This window comes from Ammodytes marinus (assembly GCF_949987685.1).
Source record: "Ammodytes marinus genome assembly, chromosome: 21".
NCBI classification, from domain to species: domain Eukaryota; kingdom Metazoa; phylum Chordata; class Actinopteri; order Uranoscopiformes; family Ammodytidae; genus Ammodytes; species Ammodytes marinus.
In genome coordinates this window covers 12,230,287-12,256,628 of record NC_137225.1, presented here as the reverse complement: position 1 = coordinate 12,256,628, position 26,342 = coordinate 12,230,287, and the positions used below count along the sequence as shown (strand labels likewise).

Genomic DNA, 26,342 nt, shown 5'->3' with positions numbered 1-26,342 from the left:
AGGCCGCCTTAGCCATAAAGCGCTTGGGGAAACACTGCCCTGTAATTTTTTTGCCGGGTTTATTTGCTGATCCCGTCCCCCAATAACTCTAACTCCTAACCCTAAATGTGACAGTAAAGTGTTAAGCTTGCTCAGTTGTCATCCTGGCTCTTCATCCAAGTCTGCCAGGTAAAAGTGTCTGAAAAAAGTGCCTCACAGGCGGACACAGGTTGCGACTTATGCCGCTCAATTACGTCATGTTTGGTGCTGGAGAGAGCACAACCATTGGTTGTTGACAGTGTTCACATAATTTAATTTCCCTATTTGCTTCAGCCAACCCTCAGGACTCACGATAATATCAAACCTAATTGATATTGTCGGAACGTCAAGACAGGAAGAAAACTGACTGAAATCGGGTCGGATGACCACCTCACACCAAACGACTGAGATAACGGGCGCGCGCCACAACCCCAGCAAGATTCTCATGTTTTCAGTTTTCAGTCTAACTGTCAAATCGGGGGAAAAGTCGTGTAGTGTGAGCCCATCATAACAGTCAGCCAAACAACTGGTCTGAATTAAAATCTTAATTTACAAATTGTGGGTGGTATGAAGGCAAGCAGTGATGTTTTTTCAGCACTACGGAGCGAACACAATCTGTCTTCTTTGAAAAAAATTTAAACATATGTTTACTAGCCCACATATCCAATGGATATATATGTTATCTGTCAATGAATGAAAGGACTGCTGCTAAGACAGACAGAAAGTTAAAGCTGCTTTTCAGTGAACCATGGCTACCATCTGTCTGCTGCTGCTGCTGCTCCTCTGAAGCTTCACTCTCCCTGAAAAGCCTCAGATGTTTATCACAATTGTGAAAATGCCCACAGCCAAACGGACCTGCCAATGTTCTCGGCTTGTTTATTTCACTCAGACAAAAGCAATCACTTCCCTATAAAAAACAAGTCTGCCTGATTCACAGAGAGGAAAGGCCACAGTGATTGACTGCCAGGTGATTATTATTCAACTACCAGCTGAAGTGTCAAGTCAGGCAGACAGAATATAATTCAGAAACCCTGTGAAGGAGAAAAGGCCATTCTGGAGTTGGAAAAAGTACAAAGGATGGGGAGCAGAAAGTTCCGATAAAGGCAAAATATATCATTCTCACAGTTCAGTGGATGTTTCCACTGATTCTCTTTTAATCCAAAACTGGCGTTGCATGCATAAAATATAACAACAATGAAAAACAGTATCGCGTCTTTGCTTGCAGCACAAGATAAACCTCGGAAGACTTTCCCTCTTCTCAGAATTAAGAGGAGTCAATTATGGCGGGGGGATCTAGGGGTCAAGGAGGAAGGAGAGGAAGAGCAGACTGGAGAATGACATAGATGTGAAGACAGAGGGGAACTTGGGTCCTTGGCAAACAAAAGCAGGAAGAGGGGGAGGAGTGGAGGTGGGCTACTGGATGACCATGACGGAGATAGACAGAAATAAAATGGCAGAGAAGAAAAAATCAATGACAAGGGACTTTCCGGAGAGGGAAGCTCTCTTTTTAAACCTATTACAGTGTTTGTATGGATGGATGGATAGCTACAACAGCTCAGGTAGCGGAGCAGGTCGACTTGTGATTGCAGGGCTGTTGTGCCACACCATGTCAATGTTGAATGTGATGCTCTGTAAAGGACTTTTGGGAAAAAGGCTCTATATAAATGCAGTCCATTTACCATGTGGAGAGGAAAATTACAGCCAAGCTTCAGCAGAATAAGCCCCCGTGGAACAAATTCATCAGCTATCATGGCTTGTTTGCAGGAATGGTGGAGCTGCTGCACTGAGCATTTCTCATGAACATTTTGTCTGTCAAGGAGCGTCAAAACAAAATAATCATTTGAATGTTTTTCAGTATGTGTTATTTTTATAAAAAGTGTATTCATATGAGCTCTAGCAGTTGCGTTGTTACATCGATGTGCAGTGCAGGCTGTTGGTGAGTGATAAGGAGCACATATGCGATTATTTCTTACACTGTGAATTGGCAGAATCAGCACTTATGAATTCCCTATCGCTCTTTGTCAGCAAAGACAATAAACTGGAAAAACTGCATTAGAGAGAGGCAACATTGCTCAGGCTTTCCACAGTATTCTCCCATGCATTTCAATTGTTTAATTCTGAAACGTAAAAGCCAAAACTGGCCTGTAGCCACTCTACATTATCCGCCTCTGACAAACCACAATAAGGTCTTGCATCCAACAGCTAACATTTGCGGTTTGGTATAACATCAAGGCAAGCATTCATGTTCTTCTATATGTCGGCTTTTCATGAAAAGCAAAATGCTTTAGACAGGAGTTTCAGTTGCATGGCTAGTAGCTACACAGAAAAAAAAGACAAAGCTGTAAATTTACAGCACCAATTGAATTGGGTCACTTTCTGTTGTGTTGAAACACAGAAGCAGTAAACAGTGTACCCCCTTGAGTGATGCAGTCCCCCACAAATAAACATGTCAACTTGCTCGAGCCATTGATTATGGTCCTTGGCACAGTGTGTGTGATAAAAGCAAGAGGACAGCAGAGGATTGCATTATTACTCTGACTTTGGCCAACTTTTTGTATGGCCTTCACTTTGGGACGTGAAGGCCATACAAATGGTCAGCCACAAGGAGGTGGAGACCACTGAAGTATGATATAATGTGTGTGTTAACAGGGATGGTAAAATCCTGTCACAACTTCCCACATCAGTCAGTTTAATAAAGAAAATGCAGTGGTCGTTTCGGCGGTGAGATGTATCGTCCTCCCTCTTTATGTCAAAATCCATCCAGTATCTTATCAGACATGAATTACAAGAAAAACAGCCAATCAAATAAAGACCAATACACCTAAAAAAAACATATTGCATCAAAGGGACAGAGCAAAATAGGCTTTATTTCTGTTGATGGTGTGATCACACGTGCCAAAGACCTTTGCCCTAGAGGCAGTCAGGACAGTGCCAACAAGCTATTCATCATCCTGTCAGAGACGAAAAGTGTAACAAGAGAAAAGACAAATAGCGAGACAGACAGCCAGAAAGACAGGGATAGTTTGGGATGCAGAGAGACACTGACAGTCAAGAACAAAAAAATCAACACTGTGTCAGACACTGTGAGGACAGACATGAGTGTTGTAAGGTCATTAATTAATCTAAGACCTTCACTGACATCGTTGTTATGGTCCAATGCCAGGGAGAACTGCAGCAACACTGAAAGTGCCCTTTTGTTGAAGAGCCTTTGCTCTCCTTTGGTTTGTCGCTCATCTGGTTATAATCAAGTTATGTACCGTCTGAGTAGAGCAAACTGGTGCTTCATAAACATTAGCTGTAAATGAAAAATATACACCACGCTAGCATGTACCAGACCAGTGTGTCGACTGAACACAGCTAGAGCAAACTGATATTTACCAAAATCTCTTTAAGACAGTCATAAGTGCATGGACTATAAATGTAATATGCTCTCAGGTATCGACCAACAACTAAATCAAACAGGGCGCAGTGGATTACTGCCTAACAGGTTGGTAAACCGTGTTGAGCAATTTCCTAATTCGGTTCATCTCATGGCTTTGCATTAATTCATCACGTTGCTGTCATTAAAATGAATTTCACAGGCAGATTACTTTTCGGCAACGCGACCAAATGTATTTGTCTTCTGGGAATAAAAATGTCTTTGATCATTCAGTGTGGCCCTCTCATGTCATAATTTCAGTCCATCATCTTTCATTCATTTCAATTATCAGTTGTCATGGTTGAGTTACACATTTGTCTCAATGTGCAGTGTAAAGTTCTCAGCACCATTCTAGTCTTTAATTGAAAATCTGACTGACTTTTGGAGAAAGAAAAAAATGTCAGTCAGATGAGATCTATACTGTGTTAAAAAGGGACAGTAAACAACCATCCAATTCTGCCCTCTTGCTGCCTCTTTGAGAAGCCAGTACCAGTGTATGATGTGTCCTGCAAACAAGACCACATAAGTGTTTGGTTTGCGCTCCTGCTGCTTCCCCAGCCTATTGATGTATTTTATTTGCAGCATTTTGTATTATTGCAGCCATCTGCTGTGTAGATGAATAGCATTTACAGTTTGAATTGACTGCATGGTTTTTATTGTTCTGTAGATTGAGTTTCTTATTTGTACGGTTTATTGTAGGGCAAATAAAAAAGGATTAATATAAATTAATTTGCTGATCAATATACCGTGTGATCTATTGATAATATGGTCTCTAAAATGACACAAAGTGGAAAATGTCTATCACAGTGTCTCAGAGCCCAAGCCTTAAACCGGTTTGTATAAACAGCCCAAAGCCAGTTTACTATATAGGACACTAAAAAAGCAAATCTTAATTTGTGAGAAGCTGACACCAATGTGTATTTGGCATTTTTGATGATGAAAAAGTAACTTACATGATGAATCCATCAAGATAATTCATTTAAAATCACCTACTTGATTAATTTCTTAATCTTTAGTTCCATAAATACATTTAAAATCAGAATTCAGATTATTTGTGTATTCCTTGTAGCCCTTTATAAATTGTACTTGTTCTTCAAATATGTGTACCATATTTTCCGCACAATAAGGCGCACCGGATTATAAAGCGCACCTTTAGTGAATGACCTATTTTAGAACTGTTTTCATATAGGGCGCACCGGATTATAAGGCGCATAGAATAGAAGATACTGCAGTCAAACGTTTGACTGGGGTTGCATTATGCATCCACTAGATGGAAAGGGAATGTCAACAAAACAGCCTAAGAGGATAGCAGCCGAACTGCCCAGCTAGCTCGGCTGCTAACCCCATGAGCCTGTCAAGCGCTGCCTGGGTAACGCGGGCTCGACTGCTCTGTCAGCGGGGATATATGATCCTCTGCCCATGGTGGAAACACCGACAGGTCTGTTACCGATGGGTTCCAGTGTCCGAAATGAACTTTGATTATCACACAAGCGAGAAAAGCAGTCGGGCGGAAATAGTGTGAGGGCTAGGAACTAGGAAGCGCTTAGTGTTTCTGCTTCAAAATAAAAGGTTACTGACTACAGTAGCCGTGATGCTGCAAGCGGTGCGGCTTTGTAGTTTACCAGTCGTACTGAAACATTTTATCATTATTAAATTGTTTTTATTGGTTTTTTCATACTGAAACATTTTGACAGAGCGCCTTGAGCGCCATGTAAAACCAGTATGGATCAACCAATTTACCAATTGATCCATATATAAGGCGCTCTGGATTATAAGGCACACTGTCGTTTTTTGAGAAAATTAAAGGCTTTTAAGTGCGCCTTATAGTGCGGAAAATACGGTAATGTAGAGTTTAGATGACAGGAGATCTGATCTGAAGCCCACTGCAGTTACGAACACCTTAGACAATGAGTTAAGAGGGGTAAAGCGCATCTGCAATCTGTTGACCATATGGTGCTCTGTCAGAAACACACTCTGTTACTTGGAGTCAGCAAAACCTCAGCAATGGACTTCGAAATAAGCAGGATGAGCTAAGGACACAAAGTGCAAGCCCCTTCTGGTGCATAAATCTTTAACAGGCAAATGAAAGATTAATAATTCTCTTAATATGCTTGCACTGAAGTTGAGCTATGGTGAAAGCTCAAATGTACCAATGCAACATGTCTGTGAATCAGCAACAGTTTGCCGGTACACCTAGGTTTTAACTCTAAATGTTATGTCTAATTGGCAGCATCGGGTGATGTGGATATATGTGGTAAGCCTATCATGGCAGAATAAATTGATTGCAATCACTTCAAATGATCTGAACATGCCAAGAATGTAAAGTTGAATCAATTAGTCCAATATCACAAATTTGCCACAAGGGGTTTTAAAATCGGTACAGCATACGACAACCTCTATCATAAGAGTTTGGACTCAGGGGGTGCTCGTGGTATAGTGGTTAGAGCAACCCCCAATAGATGCTCAGTCCTCAGAAGCAGCAGACCACGGGTTCAAATCCAGCCCGTGGTCATTCTCTGCATGTCATTCCCCTCTAATATAATAGCTGTATTGTAAACATATATGAAGAATGTGATGTATTTAAAATCTAGCCAACTAGGGCAGTGCATTATAGGGACTATTTACATCAGTTGATTTATTTACAGCAGCAGGACCATGTTAGCGGCATTGACACAAAAGTATGTGTGTCCATTGTTATGAAGGAACATGTCGTCCTGTGCAACAATGTGGCTCACGGATTTGTTACCTGAACATCAATAGGGCTCAGTGGCACAGAGAGATAATCTACATCATGGCTTTGGATACACACATTCTGTGCTGGATTTGGTCTTTTTACAGGATGGCGTGTAATAAGAAAAATACAAAAATCTAAATCTGGAACTACTGATCACATTGGTAAACGAAGTTTCGCTTTGGCAAGGAAATAATTTGGCAAAAGAACCTTTTCTGACTGAAAGTAGCGTCTCACATTTTTTTCCCTTCACAAATCATTTGCCTCGATTACCAAACTTGCAAGCATTTAATTCCTAGAATGTGCAGGTGATTAACATCACAGTGACAGTGCATAACAACATCCATGTGTAAATAATCAGCCCAGCTACATCTCTGCAACGTCTGCACAGGTCCATAATTAGCAACAAAAATATTATTTTTTTCTTCACATGGCAGTACATAAGAATCCCGGGGCACTTTCCGTGGCTGTGAGAGTGTATGAATAGCTGTTTACTGGGGTAGGCAGATGTCCAGCAGTCAATGGGAATTGCACTTTTTGTTTTGTTTTGCAACGCAGATGAAGATCTTATAATGTCCTCCCTGCTGCATCCACCACACTGGCCCAATGGTGGTCTTGATGGGAAACTTTCAGTCTCGACAAAGAGCTACCACGCGGATGTATTCGCAACATTATATTCTCATGGGTCTCATGGCTTTGATAGCAGCAGCTGCAGTGAAGTCACAGTTTTCAGACAATCTTCACCTATTGTTTTATATTGGGCTAGAATCATCACTAGAGACTGACTGAGCATAAAACATGCCTTAAGTCAGAGATGGAACATCTAAACCAGTGTTCTATCCGTGCTGTAGAGCTACAGGTGTTGTGTGGAAATCCAGGAGAGTCCAGGCAGAGATTTTTGGTTGGACACGTCACGAACCACATCCTCCTGTTGATTATACGAATAAATCCTCTAAAGGGCAAAGAGGTTTCCCAAATATTTTTGGATCAATGCTTTTATCATGTACCCACCTTTAGGTTTATCCCAGAGGTGATGGGTAGATAGCAACAATCCTCTCAGATAAAAGTCTGAGTTAATAGTCTTTCGGACTACAGATCTTGAAATCAAAGTCATTTATCACCTGGCCCCATGAATCAATATTCTAACTCTTCTTCATCCCTGAGTCAGAGTATACTGCTTCTACTGTGGCAGTTACAGGGCCGCCGATTATCTCAAATTCACAATTTGACTCATCTCACTCGCTCTACAAATCAACGTGGAGCAATACATTACCCTGACCACCCAAATCACCAGGGAGTGAAACTAGTGTGCATGATTCCACCTTGCATCACTTGAAACATAATTTCATACATGATTTCCTTCTTGTTGCACCAGCTAACGAGCCAGATCCAGAAATTCCCACTGGCCACGATATAGGTCAGGTCTGTCCACTGGGGCGTGATGCCAATGCCACAGCACTGCACTGTATATACCCCATTCCATGCATGGGTTATGAGGTGTGAGTGATGTCCCTGATACTTCTTATCAATCCCAATTAAGTGCACTATGCAGTCTGACAGGCAGTGCTGAGGGACACATCATGTGCTATGGATAAATGACGTGCAATTTGCAGCTGTAAATCTACAGTAATACAGGATGACATTGTTTACAGTTGTATTACATATTTGACTATGGTGTAAAAGTGGACACAGACTGCAGGGCTTTCCTTTGGTGCCATAGCCTAATAACACACTATGTATGGCTGCTAGAGTGATGGAGTTGCCATGTGGTGGGATGGTGTAAAATGTGTTCTTGAAAAAAATGAAAGAAAGAAGGACACTTCTAAAACGAATCAATATAGCCTACTCACCCAAAATTCCAACAACAAAAAGTTTCAGCACCGCAAACTCATTTGTATCCATCACAGCTGCGAGAATCCAGTCGGACTTTGAATGAAAGCTCAGTTGCAGCTCCGTTTAAGTGAAAATTTGAAGCGAACCATTGTCCAAAGTATCCCGAACGCGCGAGCAGTCCGAGGGCAGTCTTTCACGAGTCGAAAAAAAATTGTATTTATTTTTTGATGGCAAAAGAAAAAAACACGAGAGGGAAATGAAAGCGTGATTCCTGACTGTGTCCCCTATGATGTTCGCGGCCACTTCTTCTCTGTAAGGAGTCAGAGCTAAGGAGCGCTCACGCTGGCCTGCATCTTCCTCAGTGGGAGGCGGGGGGAGAGCTCCTCCATCGCACGCGCACAAGGTTACATGGAGGCTGCTCAATAACTGCGCACACTGAACCCCCTCTCATTCTCATTAGGCTACGATCAGGAGACATTTAAATGTGAGATTTGAAAAATAAATAAAAACTATAGCTGGATGGTAGCCATGCAGTAGCCAAAATCAGATAACGTTTATTTGATTTCCCTTTTCTTATCAGATAGCCTAGGTTCTATAACATATATATCATTCGAATATATATATATATATATATATATATATATGTATGCATAGGTTACACAACTAAAATCTTATGTAAGTTTGTAATTTATACTGTAATTAAATAGCCTAATAGGCTACGTCATAGTTATGTATTTAGGTTAATGTAAATGAATCTGCCAAGCTGCATCGCTGAATCCATGATTTTTCTCTAAAGCAACACTGACCTCTTCTGGTTATCTCTTAAAGTGCAACACAAACTGAGAGTGACTGCGTATCATTGAAGCCTTCAGAGGCACATCATTGCAACAGCTCAGATAGTTAGGCTAAATACATTATGAACAAAACATTTCATAAATAATCCAAGTCCAGGCCCTCAAGGTTGGCTACAAAAATATATATCATCCTTTATAGGCAGGATACATAAATGAAAGACGTTTGTATATTACTCTCTCTATACCCTCCATCAACTGTATTCCTTTCCATGAGCACAGGGGGTTTGAAGTATAGCCTACCAGAATCTCCCCTGCCACTTCTTTCATTCACAAAAGGTTCATAACATTTTAAAATGTGTGTCTTACAATTACTTTATGCATTTAGAAAAAAATTCCAACACTAATACAATACTTTGTCTTGCAGTTAATAATACTGAGGAGCATGTATTAGCATCTACAAGGAGATTGTTTTATTTCGCCAGTCCAAATGTAATAGCTCTTTGAAGGTTTTATGGGTTGACTGCATAAAGGCCTATTACAGATGTGCATGTATTTTATGTTTAACAGCTGGATCATTGTCTATGTGATTACATGGTGTTTTCACTATGATTTAAAGGTGCTACGAGGAACAGTTAAATATTTCTGAAACAGTCTAATATTTCCGCTGATCATGAATTACAGCAAACAAGACCATCAGTGCAAAGAACACTATATTTGTATAGTTTTTCTTAATGCCTTTGTCATGGGTACACTCACCCAGGAACTACAGCTGGCGTAGTAAAAACACTACCACTTTTGTACAAAGTGAGTGCAAGAATTAACACAAACTGAAAGATCCTCGGAGCACCTTTAAGCACTAACAAGGCTTTCTGGATATTCCATTGTTCCAACATTGTGCTTAGAGGCACACAGGACAAAGGCCATGCCATCAATTCCATGCACAACTGATCATGGGGTTGAGGAGATGAGTTCCCTTGTAACTGATTTAAAATGGTTAGGACTTTGTCTGAAAAGAATAAGAAATGTTGGGCAAAAATATCCATCTCCTTATAGGGAGCAGATCGGAGACAACAAATGTAGGCCTATAGGCTATATTCTTAGCACATTACAGAATCATACTGCATATCCTACAACAACCCTACAAATATATTTTCATGTAGGCTACTAGGCTATCTATTGTAGCTTTTTTTTATATATATATTCTTGACTTTGCTGAGCTTGCTTTTCATTTCTCAATTTCTATTGCATCATTATACCAAGGCAAATTCAATGTCGGCGTACAAACTTAAGCAGTAATCTTATTCTGATCAACATCACAACACTGAATGTGTGCTGTCCAGTAGCCTACAGACTTATAGTGTCCTGTGAGGAATTGGCCGAGAGGTGGACTTTTCTGGACGGGAACGCGGCCTGCTCTAATTTACATTGTCACACTATCTGACAGCAGGTGTTGAACTTTGACCTCCTCGTGACACTGGCGTGAACAAGTAGCCTAGTCCTAGTAGGGCCCCCCCCGGCTTGTTCACCAGTCGGCTTGATGAGAATTCCACTCTACATTTTTAAGATGCATTGTCTTGTCACTGTGAATGCGTGAGGGCTTACAGAACCGGTTAAAATAGGATGTCAACAAGTGACGCAGGAGAGTTGGGGATCGGAATCGGAGGAGGAGAGACAGCTACGCCTCTGCATGGGACAGCACGAACAACGCGGACTAAAACGGCAAGGTACGTTGAAAGTTATCTAAATGGGATTTTATCAACGAGTTTGTTATGATGTGTAGGCTACTTGTTGTGCTTGTTGTCGACCTCTGTAATGTTGCCACACACTTTGTATCACTCCGTTGGCTCGCAAAGGGATTTTTCGACTCGGCGCGAGCGGGTCTCTTGAAGGGACAAGCAACCCGAGCCGAAACGCCTGTTCAAATGTGTATGTTTAATGTTTGGAACAGGTCTATGGAAATATACGTCCCGCAAATGCAAACGGAAATGTTTCGCGGTGTATATTACCTGGTTTTAGTGAATTCGGCACTAAGCATTTTCAGTAATTAAACATTTTACACTTGTTTTATTGCTCGACACTGCTCACCATGCTCTGTTTGACAGCTGGAGGAAGTGGGAAAAAAACGCCAAGAAAGTCTGATTTTTCTATTTTATTAAAATGGGTTATGTAGCCTACGCTTTTTTGTATAGCCTAAATGTAGGCTTAAATGATTAACTTTTCGTATTAAACTTGTGTTCGCCTTGGTTTTGGTTAGCGCGAGGTGCCAAGGTTTTGAAAAGGCTAGGTTTGTTGCGTACAACTCCTAAAATGTGACGCATCTGGCCCATGATCTGGCGGTTCAATGTAGTTAAATATCCGAGCAGATTCTAAACGTAGGTTTCGGACCGAGTGCTCTATTCTGTCTGACTTAAATCTGTAGGCCTATAGTCTACCAAACGTGCATACCTGAGTCTACATTTATGTGGTTGCCAGCATACATTGTCTCTTAAAGGAGGAGTAAGCGTTTTTGGAGAAGTTTGTTGTCAAAATCACCATATCAGGGAATATCTCCTCATGATCCGCTACCATAGCCTACTGTGCCTGCCCTGAAAAAAATTGAGACAGCCTGCTCTGTAAACCGAAATGTAAACAAACCAACACTTCCCGTTTACAGAGCCTAGGCTGTAACAGTGCACACATAGCAAGGACTGGGAGCAGATGGTGAATAAAAATTCACCTGTTTTGACAGACTGATTTTGTCAAAAGCCTTCTCCAGAATCGCTGACACCACCTTTAACTAACGCTGGAACCATCGGCATCATGGTTGATGTATTTCAGAACAGATGCAGTGGCTTAGCAGGCGAGCTCGTATGCACATCCAGACCTGTAGTTTAACCACCAAGGAAAGGCTAAATAATGCTGCTGTCTGTGCATGTCCGGAGCTCTGCCACTGTTCATTATTTGCACATCCTCCTGCTAATACCCTCTGAAACCTATCTATTGTATGCGAAAGGGTAACATCGGTCCTGGAAGTCGGGCAGACAGAGGGTGTGGCAGCAAACAGAGCAAGTCTGACTTTGTCCTGTCTCCTCATTAAGTTACAAAGTCATTAACTTTTATTTGGATGAGTCTTAAAAAGCAGTTGAGGGTGTAAATCACTTGCAGTAGTTGGAACATTACATTTGTTTGCCAGTGTTGAGTACACACCCACACTTTGGCTCAAGCTGGTTCCCTTTCGTTATGTAAGTGTTAGCTGGCACACACAACGCTCACACCCACACCGAGGCTGACCTCAATTGAAGATCTCACAAATATGACAGTTAGTCATCAGCTCATAAACCATCAAAACAAACTGAGGGATATTTCACGCAATGCATGGCTGCATCGTTGTTCGCAGGTTGTTCATGTTTCTTTAGCACAGGATTAGAGGTGACTAATACCCAAGATTTGCTGTTGAAATAACTCCTAAAAACATTAAATGATATCCAGACTAAATATTTCACCCTGATACATTTGGAAAAAGTAGTTCTGTAAAGAACTAACAATTATTGTCTCTTCATCAATTCATGTACATTTTTTTATAAGGAATAGCCTATATGCTTCACTGACTCAAAACATCATCATCAATAGAGTTTGGATAAATGGTTGTAACATCCATCTTCTGCCACGCTTGTATGAACGCAAACTTGACCAAACCCGCATGAAAAAAGACCAAGTTTACACATTGTCAAAAGCAGGATCAATATGAATTTACTCCTGCAGCCGCAGATCCATCACACAAACCATATTTCCCCTGAATGCTATTAGGGCTGCAACTCTTGGTTTGTCAATCTTGAGAGAAATAATCAAATCTGAAATAAACTATTTCCATAATCGATTAAGAAATGCACCTCGTTTTCGAAAAATTATGAAGGCAATGAGATTTTCTATAGACCAACCAAGCCATTACAACAAAACAGTTGAACTAGTTACTGAACGACAAAATCACTTTCAACCAGCAAACAAAGGACATTCAAAAAAAGAAGCCATCAGAGACGGTCTGCCATCCCCCTACTGTTGTATCAGAGTATTGGCCAGCCCGTCTTGCTCTACTGTTCCACCTGTGTCTTCAATATGCTTTTCTGTCACAAACCGGTTCAAACTCACGCACGTAACCAACATTAGTGCCATATTAAATCGGTCTACCCACACCCACACAATTGCATAGGACAATACCCACCCAACTGCCATATTACCATTATGCCCTCTGGATGCAGGTTCAGGTCACACTGACCTGCAGGGGAACTCGCTTTGGCAAAAGCCCGGTGCCTGCAGCCATTGCAGCCCTAAACAAAATGCACAGATAAAGATATAACACAGCAGATCAATATTGTCTTTGTTATGTTTTAACTTCTGTTATTTCCCCATTATAAGTGTGCTGTCTATTATTCCTAAGCTTGATTTTTTTTTTTAAATTGTCATTATAGCGTGATATCTGCATCGTATCTTCAGCTCCAAAAATCAATATTTTGAAAAAAAAAAAAATCAACAGCCTCCGCTCCTGAAAATGTTGCAGTACGACTAGTTGCCTAGAACGCCGGGTTTTGAATATGAATTAAAGTTTTTAATTGTTTTGACTCGGTTCCTTTGCTGGATTATCAATTTAATGTGATGTGATGTACTATGTCCACCCAGATCGTGCACAGTAACTTGTATTTAAGCTCTGTTTTTTACATTTTCAATCTTCAACTTTTTAGATAGTGACCCAAGTCCTTGCCAATACCCAGCCCTACTGTTTTTCCATGAAAAAAAGTCGGAAAATAAAGATATATCTATATTAATGGACACAAACCCATCTAAAGGGCTATGGAGGTAATGTTCAGAACCACTGGACCAATGGGTTATTGAAATAATCCTTGTCATGTGACTTCAGTCATTCTGTAACTGCTGTATCAACTGTCCAAACATGGTTACCTACAGGTTCATAAGCACGGATATTGTTGTGTTGTGCTACAATTGCTTCTGTTGCCTCAGGGATAGGGAGTATTAAAACATTCAGTACCAACCACTTGTAGGGTGTGTTGGCTTTGGCATTGAAGTAGCTGTTGATAGCATGAAGATTTACCTCCCTTTTCGTTTTTCTCTCTCGTGTCATGACATGTCAGGCTTTCAAAGTAGCCGAACAAAGATTAAGCTATTAATCATTTTCCCCTAAAGGCAAGGTGGATAGGTAAAGCAAATCTATGAAGAAAAAATCCAAACACTTCACTTTGCCTTCACATGAGCACCACATCTTACATAAAGACTGTGGATCAATTTCCATTAACTTAGGCTATATTATCTGACAAAAACAAGGAAAATGATTCTAAAATGTTCTGTGTCAGATAGTTGCTGTCATTTGTTGTGTTTAATGAGCAAAGATTGCTGTGACAGGTACATTCATATTCAGATAACTGACTTATCTTTATGTGGGTGTCGTCATCGTGAGCCGGGTTACTGCAGAAAATGCATGTTGTGTGAGTGAGTGGGCGTTTAAGCACTATGCTCTCGCTTGAAAGAGAAAGTGTGGAGTGAGCTGAGTCGAGAATGGTTACATAAGCAGGGCTTGTCAGTCCAGCACCGTGGAGCTGATAAGATGAGGGAAGCAAGCCTGTTGGATTTTCCTCCCTAAGAAAATGTAGCACTACTGAATATACAGTATCTTTACAGATTAGACGTCACAACAAGAGAAAAGATTAAGAGTTGAGTCGTAATACATATGAAACAAATACCTATTAGACATTTTTCATTTTTTTCTGACGCTTTATAGAACAAATTATTGATTAGGAAAATAGTCAGCTTTGTTTAGTAATACAATTCTAAGCTAAAGCTGTACTTCGAGCCACACATTTGATTTCAGATCAGAAAAGGCTGCTTGTGTTCATGTCCTCAGATATTGTTACTTTGGGGGATAGAATTAAGGCAAAATTATGACCTGGTCTCGTAGGATACACGTTTCTAGTGTAATTGTGCTATCAACAGGTGAAATCATTTGCTTAGCTGTAAATCAAAAAGCCTAACAAAACGCCTATAAATTCCCTTCAGAAACGTAATGCCCCAGCTGCATCATGTTGGGCTGTACACTATATGGGCTGGTACCTGCAAATAGTATGCATCATATTTATAATGCAGAAGCACAAATGATGTATGGCCTTTTTTGTGTTTTTTCTTTAGAGAACAGGATGAGACATTCAGCTTCGAAACCTTCAAACAGGAGAATCATGGTGATGAAACCTCAATGGGACAGCAGTCTCCCCCATCAGCCATCAGACAGGACAGATCACACAAAGGTGACTTGCGCACACACACACACACACATCATCATCATCATGATCATCGGAACTTACAGCAGTGACCACAACATTATTAACTATTCTGAATTTATTACAGCACTGATATTAAGAGCAGACGGAGTGAAAGAGCCTTCTGATTTTGGTGATTCAAAGGTCCAGCCCCCGAAGCCTATTGAACCCAAATTCACCTCCTGCCTCTTCTTAAAGCTTAACAGAATTTCAGGTCTTGATAAGTCAGAGCTAAGACTCGAGAGGAATTTAGCCCCCTTTCTACACAGGTAAGCAACGAATGGATTACATGCACTCTATCATTAATTACCCGTATAATAAATGAAATTCATAGCTGCCCTAGATCACAGACTCATTATAAAATGTTATTCATTAAATAGTGTCCTTGTCCATTGTCCCAAGGATTCGCAGTACAGCAGAACAAGTACTGTCTTCTCCTGTTTTGTTCTTGTCAGTCCTTTCCCAGGTTTGACCAGTTGTGTCTCCTGAGGTGTCCATCTGTAAATCATTGCTGACCTGATTTTTTAAATTTACACCAGGTATATATAACGAGTAGTGGCATTCCCTTTAAGTCCCCAGCAAAGGGCGTTTTGTCTTTCTGTCTTATCATAATTGGAAAGATGTACAAGTCACACGCCCCAGGACCTAAGGTCTGGAATAGTTACGCCTGGCACAAACACGTCATCTAAAACATTTAGTTAAACAATAACTCAACCGCTGAACCCTGTCTGCATACCTTAGCCTGTGACCCAATACAGTATTTGAAAGGGTTTGCCCCTTCAAGGAAGTGCACCTGATATGTGACCCCTGAGAGTAGGTCGGGCTGATTATTTGCATGACAGTACTTCCTCAGGTCAGCATTGCAAGAGAATAGGGCCATTTTTGGTTATTGCCTTGGTTCTGAGAGAGGTATTTGACTTGTTGTGTAGATATAATCAGACATGACAACAAGGGTGATGAAAAAATGCTGTGCTGCACATTTTCCCAAGTGTGTGTGTGTGTGTGTGTGTGTGTGTGTGTGTGTGTGTGTGTGTGTGTGTGTGTGTGTGTGTGTGTGTGTGTGTGTGTGTGTGTGTGTGTGTGTGTGTGTGTGTGTGTGTGTGTGTGTGTGTGTGTGTGTGTGTGTGTGTGTGTGTGTGTGTGTGTGTGTGTGTGTGTGTGTGTGCGTGCATGCTCTGTACAGTACAGTGTACAGATATGTGTGCTATCATATAGGGATGGGAATCGAGAACCGGTTCTTGTTCAGAACCAGTGCCTAGTGAACCAATTCCTTGGAATCGTTAACATGCCTGCTTAACGGTTCTGCTTAACGGTTCCGCTCGTTGCAAATGCGTCATGACTTAACACACACACGCTGCTTTGTTTTGCTTCAGAACGCAGCAAACATGGCGTAGAGGCAGAAGCGCTCTGAAGTGTGGTTGTAATTCAAGCGAAAAGGCTACTTGCAACAATTGTAAAGTTTCCATTTCGTCAAACGACACGCACACAAGCACAAGCATGCGCGCAGACGGCGATCCTGACGGTTAAACGTTTAAACGTCCGCTGTCTTACAAGTCGGCACCAGAATTGCCCATCACTTGGATTTGAACATGAAATGTATGAGAATTAATTGTGTAGGCCTAGGTGTGGGCTGATAAAAGAGGGAGATACATAAAAAGGCGAGATAGCAAGATAGCAGCATAAAGCATAGCAAAAACGATTTATTGACCGCTGCCTTAAAGGTGCAGTGTGTAATATGACATCATCAAGAAAGTTCTAGAAAGTTCTAGAATGCAACGCTCCCTGGGTAACCCCACCCCTTTTGAATAATAACAGAAGCTACAGTGGCCTTCAAGGACAAGAACAATTCTAAATTTTAAACGATGCACCTGATGACATTCCAACTATGACAAGTTCAAGATGGCGGCACTAGGCCTTGGTCCAAAATATGCAGAAATATGGACATATATGAGACCCTTGCTAAGGGGGAAAAAAAATGTTTTTTAAAAATGTTCAGCTATTATGCACTAAATTAAATGTACTTATGGATATTATAATTACTTTCTACAAAATCTGCTAGGAAATAAAACCCCAAATTCTACACACTGCAGGTTTAACTGCTGTTTACTCTCGGTCATCAGCTGTTATTGCTGCAATAACAGCTGATGAACGAGAGTTAGCTCAAAAGTCTTGTTTGCATTATTTTTATTTGTGAGTTGAATTTTGTTTCAAGTGCAAATGAGCACTGTTAATATTCCAAAAGGCACAAGCTCTTCCTTGACTGTTTTTAGTTTGTGTTTTTTGTTTTTAGGGGACATAATGGCATTTGGGCTTAAAAGCCCAAAACATTTTTTTTTTGTCTGGATGTGGAAATGTGGACAATTTCCTAATCCTAAAGTACTCTTGATAATCTTTCAAGGCACACACTAGACACACTTCTGATCAGATATTAAAGATAGTTAATACAAACAAACTAATTTGTACTTATTCTCTCACCCAATGAGAATCGATAAGAGAATCGATAAGAGAATCGATAAGGAATCGGATCGATAAGCAGAATCGGAACCGGAATCGTTAAATTCTTATCAATTCCCATTCCTACTATCATAACATACTTGAAAATACCTTGAGTTCATTAGGTGTGAGTATGAGAAAACTGTTTAGTAAATTGAGAGTTAGAGGCAAGGGGAATGCTAACCATCCTGTTGATCAGCATTGCTGTGGCAAATAGTAGTAGTAGTTTGATCCCTCAAATGTCTGACTCAAAAACATTACAGTACAACACAGAAAGACATGGTGTGTCCATATGAAGTGTGAAAACAGAAATTACATTTAAACCATTCAAGATTTATTGTTGAGATGTTTCATTAGCTTCATTGTTAAAGTTTTCATTATCTGAGCAACAAAACAGTGTATTTAATATTCTTAGCTGGTTGATTGTAACAACCTTTTAATCCCCTATCTCACTATTATTCATATCATTATCGATCATTATTGAATTGGTCTCAAAAAGTGTCCAATACTGAAAGTGTTTGTTTTTCAAAGTAGTTTCAGTAGCTACCAAGTGCGCCATTTAACTGATATAATACTGACATGAGAGCAATATTAAATAACTTCTCTCATTGTGCATATGTCAGGTTACTGGAACATTAGAACATTATGTGTTTGATGATTAATTTACAATTAAGTGGCTGATATAATCCTAACTTGCATGTGTATTGTTTTTTTATATCTCCTGTCTCACCCTTTCTGCCAGTTTAAATGAAATACAGAGGGCTACAACTGACAACAGCAGGAATCTGGTAAGTATTAGCTATGAACTTAATAATAATTATTATAATGTTGTAAGACTGCTGTAACCATTACAATGTACAGAAGCATACCATCTAAAAAGAAATATATAAATTGCACCATTCATTCCCAGTCCAAGATATTCCCTCCAATCATTGCTTACTTTTCCTAATTCAAGGCAAATGGTTCAAAGCCACTGAAAATCTTACTTGCTTGCGTGCGTGTGTGACAAAGCTTCTGTTCCCATGGTGTAACTACGTGCGTGTGCGTGCCAAAGCTTTTGTTCCCATGGTCTAGCAGCTAGTGTGCATTCTTGGGTGTGTGTGCGTGTGCAAGTGCCTTGCTTGTGTCCTTGGAAATCTCTCATGTCTTTGGAAATAACCTGTTTGTCCAGACCTGAATCTCTTATATAGCTGCCCCATGGGAACAGAAGCTTTAGCAAAGCCCTGGCCTCCTCCAGCACATCATTTGCAATTCAGATAACAGCCGTTGCATACTTGCTGCAAATGCCAGGAAGTGTTTTACTTTAGTGTGCAAGTAATTTGCATTAATAATATATAATGAGATCAAGTTGACGCATTAAAAGAGTTAGTCTTTAAACGATACAGCTTGACATACAGTATCTAATCTTCGGTTAGACAACACAAATTGAGTGTTGGACATTGTGTTGAAATGTCAATTATTAGATAGGAAATTATATTTTCATATTGAAAAATATATCATTTAAAAATACTAATTTGTAATGGAGATTTCAGATCTTAATACAATAAAATAAATTACAGTACAACACCTGGTCACTAATTTTTCTTCTCTTACAGATTAATGGACAAACATCGACACCAGACACCTCTATAAAAAAAGTCAGTTACTCTCCATTATCTGAAAGGATACAATTACCAGTGAAGAAGAAAGAAGACATTATTGCTGTTGATTGCAATGAACTGGAGACTAATAGAGAATTTCGTTTAACTCACAGTTTCTCAGTTGGGGACTCTGGACCACATGAGAGTTGTGGCTTGAATATACTTCAATGTGGGTCAAAACCAAAGACGTTCACTAAATTGGTTGAGTTGGAAGACAATCTTACAAAGCTTGTTGCAGAAACTGATCTTGGGGAACTATCAACCCCTACAACAAACATGTTGTCTTCTAGTGTAGTAACAGTTCTTGCCCCTCACTGGAGTGGCCGACTAAGACGGAACAAAAGATTTGAGGGAACAGGAAGTTTGGAAGCCCAGGGGAATGTTCAAGATGGGACAAACACGTCGGCAAACCTTGCACATGAACGCTGTCAGGAGACCCCTGATAGGTTGTTGACAGATGGATCTCAAGCCCAATTAAGGGCACCATTTCTGACTACCAAGGGTAATACAATGTGCTGGACAACTAAATATGGTCCTGGAAGCTTGGACTATGTGTCAAGGAGGGAAATGAATCACACTGGCTCCTTGGATGCAACCTCTGGAAGAATGGACAATAGAAAAATAGATGCAAGTCCTTCAAGCACTGTAGCCACTACTGAATCCCCTCTGTCTCCCCTCTCCCTTAACCCAAATGAACAAAGGAGGATTAGACAAACTAGTCATCTAGGAGGATTATCATCTTCAAGCACAAAACCAACAACAAGCAGTCTACTTCTGTCTTTAAGAAGATTGAACTCCAATGGGAGGAATCCCGCCTCCAACCTATCTGAGATAAACCCTTCACCTCTGAGCAATTCACCAAGTGATCAAGATGTGAAATTATCCCCAACACCCCTTCCTCAAACCTTTCACAATAATAATTTGCGAGACGGGTCAAAGCCCCTCCTTTCTCCAATATCCAGTTCTTATCTGACAACCGAAACTGGACCTATCCTTTCCCTGTCATCCTCCACTAGTAGAGAAAGGACCCAATTTGAAAAACACTTCTTCCCAACTTCACCCATAAACAAAGATGCAGAAAACTCATCCTTTATCCATCAACCTCAAATAATACATAGGGCCCAGTCCAGGCTTTTATGTTCCAAACAGGCTTTTCTAAGTAGAGGACCTTTAGAGAAGCAGGAAGACTGCAGGTGTTCAGACAAAATTACAAAATTATTCTCAGAGCACTCTGTCTGTTCTCCAAAACATTCCCCGTCTGATCCCTCTGCCGGCCATCACCCTAGAAGGACAACCCTGACATCCACCTCCTGGTGGAAACAAGTTACCCAGGAAGGCAGTTCCCCTCTAATTCCCAATGACACAACAAACATAAAAGACAAGCTAAACACACCCTTAGTTTCACCCTGTAATGATAATACTGGCTTGGCATCACCAAGTCTGACTTACAACGAAGTATTAAGTTGCCAAACCCCCAATAACATAACGGAGCCAATTTGCAAAGGTAGCATGAATCTTGTTATGAAGACACAGGGAGGAACTTACAACCTCAAAGAAAGAAATGCTCAGGGTTCACCTGGCCATGAATCTGACAGATTTGTGCAACAGCAATATGGCTCCAATTTAAACAGCACAGAACTACAAAAGCCTCAGAGTTTGCCTGATGTTGTATCAGGTTCTAAAATAAGCAGAGCGTCACCGCAAACAACACTGAGTCATGCTAAAGATTTCAGCAGGGACAATCTAAATAAAAGTTCATTTACAATAAATGTAACTGAATCACCACCTACTTTGCTAAGTCCCAAGAGCCCACAAACACCCACTGAGAGCAGCTGCAAATACAATACTCACCACTGTACATCCCAAACCAACAGCAACCCTGCATTTCCACACAACAAGGACCCTCAGAAGTGTACTAAGCCATCTCTTTCTCTTACTACCCCCAACATTCTTAATAGTCAAGCTCTTACCTGTAAAGCTGCTTCTGGTCGTTCCATAACAACAATCACTAAAACTAGTTCCTCCTTTCACTCTTATCCAGTTTCTTCACAGACCAATGCTTTATCTTACACTAGATCTTCTTCCCCGACATCCAAATTCATTCCTAAAAATAACTGCATTCCTGTATCTACTTCATCCACCTCCTCTTCCTCTACCACTGGCAGCCATCTAACTCCTCTTGTCACTCCTGCCCTTCCATCTTCTCCCACCACTGTGACCGTTGCCTCTCTCTTAACCCCCCCTGCTACACCTAACATTATCAGCCCTAACCACTCTGACACCTCCATCGCTAACGAAGCGGCATTCTCAAGCATCAAAGACCCCAAAAAACTGAGCTCCTGTGTAGAGAGAAAGAAAGCTAGGAAAGTAACATGGGAAGACTCTCTGGATCAGCAGCATTCTGAGCCCATCACATTAGAGAAGTCAGAGCCATCTCAAGTCCCAACGAGCCCATCTGCCCCCAGGTCCTCACAAACAAGTAATGCTCCATCCATCTTTACTTTTCTAAGGTCAAGCAGTCCAACTACAAATAAATATCCTCTTTGTTCCCCTACCACTATTGCCCCCCGCATACAAGTGGTGAAAGGAGGGGAGTATCGATCCCCATCATCTGACTCTACTGATTTATTATCCACAGAGCCAGAGACAACCAAGCAAATACCTAGTGACACAATATTAGACAAAGGAAGAGGAGATGAAACCACACCTAGACATGAGAGGACACTCTCAGTTGAGTCTAGCACAGATCAGTGCCATTCTTCTGCTCCTCTCTCCCTCCCTCCTGAAATTTCAAGTCGATATAAGCTTCGATATAGCTCCCCACCTTACTCCACTCTCATGTCTACGAGGTCAACACAGGTAGAAACTAAACCTATAACACCTAAATCACAACTCTTCCAACAACCATTAAATGTTACCCCGCACATTTCCATACAAACTGTCAAAGATGCAGCCATGACCTTACCCATGTACAAACCCTCTTTTCCACCTATCAGTATACCCCAACCCCTATCTTTGCCTTTTCATAACAAAACTGTCCTCCAAGAAAGTTCAAAGTGTGGGGTTTCAGAAACTAACCAAGTCAACAATAATAACGGCCAGAAGAGCAAAGATTGCCAGAATGGCCAGATATTACTTGTCAACAACAAAGTTCATGTAAGCTCACAGCCACTGCAGGGTGGTAAAATACTGAACTTACCCTCAAAATGTGTAACTGAGACACTGGTTTATAGCATTAAGTCTAAAGTAAATACAGTTACAGCTGACTCAAAGAACACTACACCTAAACCTTTGAAACATACTGCAGACACAATGGTTGTTGTGGAGACCAAGTTAGGTCAACGGCCACACACAGTGCAGATAAATGAAACCACAGATGAACTACATCTGCATTTAGATCAGCACTCCAGTGGTTGCAGCTCAACAGATAGTCAGCCCTCTAATGATGAAAGCTGTAACAGAAGAATGAAGGAGAATATTCCAGGCCAAAGCAGATTTCTTTCTGTGGAGAGCAACACTGGACAAAGCCCGAAGAGAAAAAGATTTGCACTGAAGAAAGGTGTTGGTACACCAAGCTCCAGTTTATCAAGGTCGGAGTCAGAAAGAGCTAACAAAACTAATAACAAAGTGGACCAGGTCATTAACAGACTGAAACAAACATTCAGTACTAGACGTTCAGATGATGATATATTGTTTCCATGGAAATGGAAGCGAGCTTCCCAGCCACCTTCTGTAAGTGGATCAAGTGATATCAGCAATCTCATTGAGTTAACTGTTGAGAGTACCAAAACATTGGAGGAGCCAAAACAGGAGAAAGAGATGGTGCCTAAGGACAAGCGAGAAGGAACAAAGAGAACAAATATATGTACCCAAAACAGATACACTCTCATACCATCCTCACCTCCTAAGAGCACAGTGGCAGGAGATAAGTTTCATATTTGTTCTAAAAAATCAACTCCAAAAAGTGACCAAGATGAGCAAAATGCTTGTGTACAACACATGTCTGAATCTGAAAACCAACTTCATTTGACAACCCACAGACCAACAACGAACCAGTTTGTCTTTTGCAAAAGCAACAGTGCAGATTTTAAACCCCCAACCCATGTCCACTCTTCTAGAGATCTCAGTCCTGGTAGGAGCCCTAACCTCTCTCCTGCTTATCCCGCTCAGGTCAGTAAGTCACCATCCAGCCCCAGGAGCCCCTTCTCGCCGTTTGCCTCTCTTTCCCCTCTCTCCCCATTTCCGTCACTGGATGCTACAGATGACAGTGTCTTCTACAGCCCAAAGGTACAGCGTCGTAGAGAATCCCTCTCACCACACGAGCCAGGAGAGGGAATCAGCCTAGGTGGTTCAAGGAGAAGTCGGGCATCTACTGGTCCTCCAACCGTAGGTCCAGGACAGGACAAGGAATGCTTGTCATCCTCTTGTGCGGACTTGAAATATGGCATTGAGCCTGGGAGGACATTTTCTGTTAGTTCAGTACTGTCAAGTCGACCCTCGGGGACTGGTCGCATCTCGACTGGATCCAGGTTTTTGAGTATGAGTGATCTTTCTAAATCTGCCTCGACTTGTGGAAGTACTCGCAAGGACTTGGATCAGTGGACTGTTACTCCTGATTGGACCACAGAATATGATTGCCAGACTAGTAAAGACTGTATAATGTCATGTTCCCCCAGTGATCTGGGTAAAATTAGATCAAAATCTCTTCCTCGATCACTTACTAGGCGCTTGGCAAATTCGAGCTCAGGAATTTTCGCTTCTCCACATGTATCTACCACACCTTCATTGCCTTCCCAACATTGGAGCCCTGTAATGAACACTTGTGACTTTGCATGGGATACAGAGGGTCCCCCGACCCCTCCTCCAACACCCCCCCTCTCTCCAGTGTCCAGGCGCATGTCCAATCCTCCTAGCCTTTCGTCCCCTACCCTTCCAAGTTCATCCGGATTAAAACAGCAAGTCGAAAGCCAGTGCTCCAGAGGACATTTGCCCTCCAGAGGTTATAGATCCAGTCTTAGCACCTTTGAGGAGTCTTCAGACAGCAGCTCAGACACAACAACAGATGATGAATATTACTTAGAAACAGGTGAAGTTGAAGAAAAAGAGACAGAATTGTGAATGCAGAAAGATTGCCTTAACTCCTTCCTTCTGTCAAGTAAATAGTCCTGAACTTTCCTAGACAAAGGAAAAGGTCATATAAAACAGCTATGCAACAAAAAGATGGGAAGGCTAAAACATTTATGTAAACCGTCCTCCTCCTGTATCCTATTTTTTTGGTTTAACCCCTGAATGTCAAAAATGAGATCAATAGGGACAGTTGGTTGCCTGCATGAGTTGCTTTTCAAAAGTTGTGGTTGCTGCTATGTCAAAAGGCATTAAATGAGCTAACGTGATTTTATCTAAATTATGCTTAAAGCTTATTATGTAGGTATGTTGTTTGAGTATGTTTTGAAATTACTTACTGTAGTTCCGCAATATAGGAATATCACGTTTAACCATTAACATTTAAAGTTACGGAAATTGCTTGACATGAGTAATGGGATTTAAATCTATGTAGATTGAATGATCAAACTGTGTATGGTTAGGTTTATGACATAAGGCTCTTCTTTTTGCATTTCATACTGCTATCTAACAATAGTGCTGAGGTAATGTGGATTAATGGGTTATCATGATATTGTATTGTCTGTATTCTTCTGTGTGAAGATTGAAATGTCTAAATGTTGTTAGGATAAGGCAGATACCATTTTCCTGACACCTTTTTTGTAAACAAGGGCTGCTTTGAAAAGTGTATATTTTGGGATCAAATTTACTGTATGTTCTAATTAACATTTGTTGTCCAACCTTATAAAGTCTTCTCTACAGTGCTTGCTTTTATTTGCACAGTGGCCATCTAAAGTCATAATGTATATACTTTATAAAGAACAGTCATTTTTCAAGTGCTCTTTGTTTTTGCGATTTATCTTTTATGTTTAACGTGTTTCTATTTAACAAGTTTCGTACACTCTTGGTGCTGCATGAAGCCAACTTATCCAGACTTAACCAGTATGTTTCTCATGCTTTCATCGCGTTTTACATAATATTAACATGCCATTCCAAGCGAAAATGTATGCTGAGTATTGGCATCTCAAACAGAAGATATGCTGCCCGAGGCTACATTCCAGTTTCCAGGGAGTTTTTCAATTACCATAATAATCAGTGCTTTGCTGGGTGCTATCAACTTTATATAGTTATAGGCGGGGTTGCTCAACAGTTTCACATTGTTCAAGAGGGTTTTCCCCTTTTGTTCTAAACTGTAGCAACACATAAACTTATGGTGACGGTTTGATAAAACCTGGGTGGATTGAAATATAAAATTGTTACTGCATATGTATGTTTGAAGTGTGCTTTGTGTTCTCTACATGATTTTTACCAGAGATGCATTCACACTGTGTCAATACAATCTGCTTTGTATCGTTAGCCATGATGTCATATGGGAAAGGCATGGCTGCTTCACATCATGTGTCATAGTCTTCAGAGCCGTGTTTTTGACTTTTTTTTCCATCTCATGTCGTCATAACACAAGTGCAACATGGGTTGAACTACAATGATGCAACATTTCCTCCAGCCTGTAGCCTCATTCAGAGTTCTGGATGGTCAGAGGAAACACTCGTTAATAGCATCAATAAGCTTATTCTATTTTAGGAATGTATTGGCCTTGTATGCTAAGGGGAAGGTAAAGCCCACAGAAATGTTTTTTGTGTTACATACAACAAAGTTTAACAAATAATTTTTTTTATTTATGGTTTGAAAATAAACAACCTAAACTAAAGTAATGCAGACTTGCACACAATAATTAGTATTTTACCTAAAAATAGGAACCATTTTTCAAGAAGCCTTTTTTCGCAGGAATACTTTATTACAAAAAGTAAGATTTAGTTTGCATGTGTGACTTCCTCCCAGCCATATTTCACTTTAATTGGCTGTCTAATTACATTATAATACTTAGTAATGTAAATTACTGTGTAATTACATTGTAATGCTTGGTGAAATCCCTGAACCGAATCCTTCAAGTTTTACATTTGTAAGAAATTAAGAAATCTATTTATTACAGAAATATTTTTGTTCCTCTGAAAAGTT

General features: G+C 40.7%; 1 protein-coding gene and 1 long non-coding RNA gene across 3 annotated transcripts in view; one reads left to right on the top strand and one right to left on the bottom strand.

The window, feature by feature from the left end:
- LOC307267454 (receptor activity-modifying protein 3) overlaps nt 1-8,122 on the bottom strand; it is a gene marked incomplete at its 5' end in the record, with an annotated part of 35,167 nt that extends 27,045 nt beyond the window's left edge. Inside the window, one exon of one of the 2 annotated variants that reach the window (XM_080049778.1) lies at nt 8,018-8,122. In XM_080049778.1, the coding sequence (XP_079905904.1) occupies nt 8,018-8,069 (52 nt within the window). The remainder of the gene's footprint in view (nt 1-8,017) is intronic. The other variant, XM_080049779.1, reaches the window with a different exon arrangement.
- A 2,288-nt stretch (nt 8,123-10,410) lies between these two features.
- Nucleotides 10,411-25,162, top strand: LOC307267861. Its single transcript, XR_013845419.1, has 5 exons — nt 10,411-10,518; nt 14,966-15,081; nt 15,182-15,362; nt 18,329-18,374; nt 19,182-25,162. It is a non-coding gene; the product is annotated as an uncharacterized lncRNA (long non-coding RNA).
- The last annotated feature ends 1,180 nt before the right edge of the window (nt 25,163-26,342 follow it).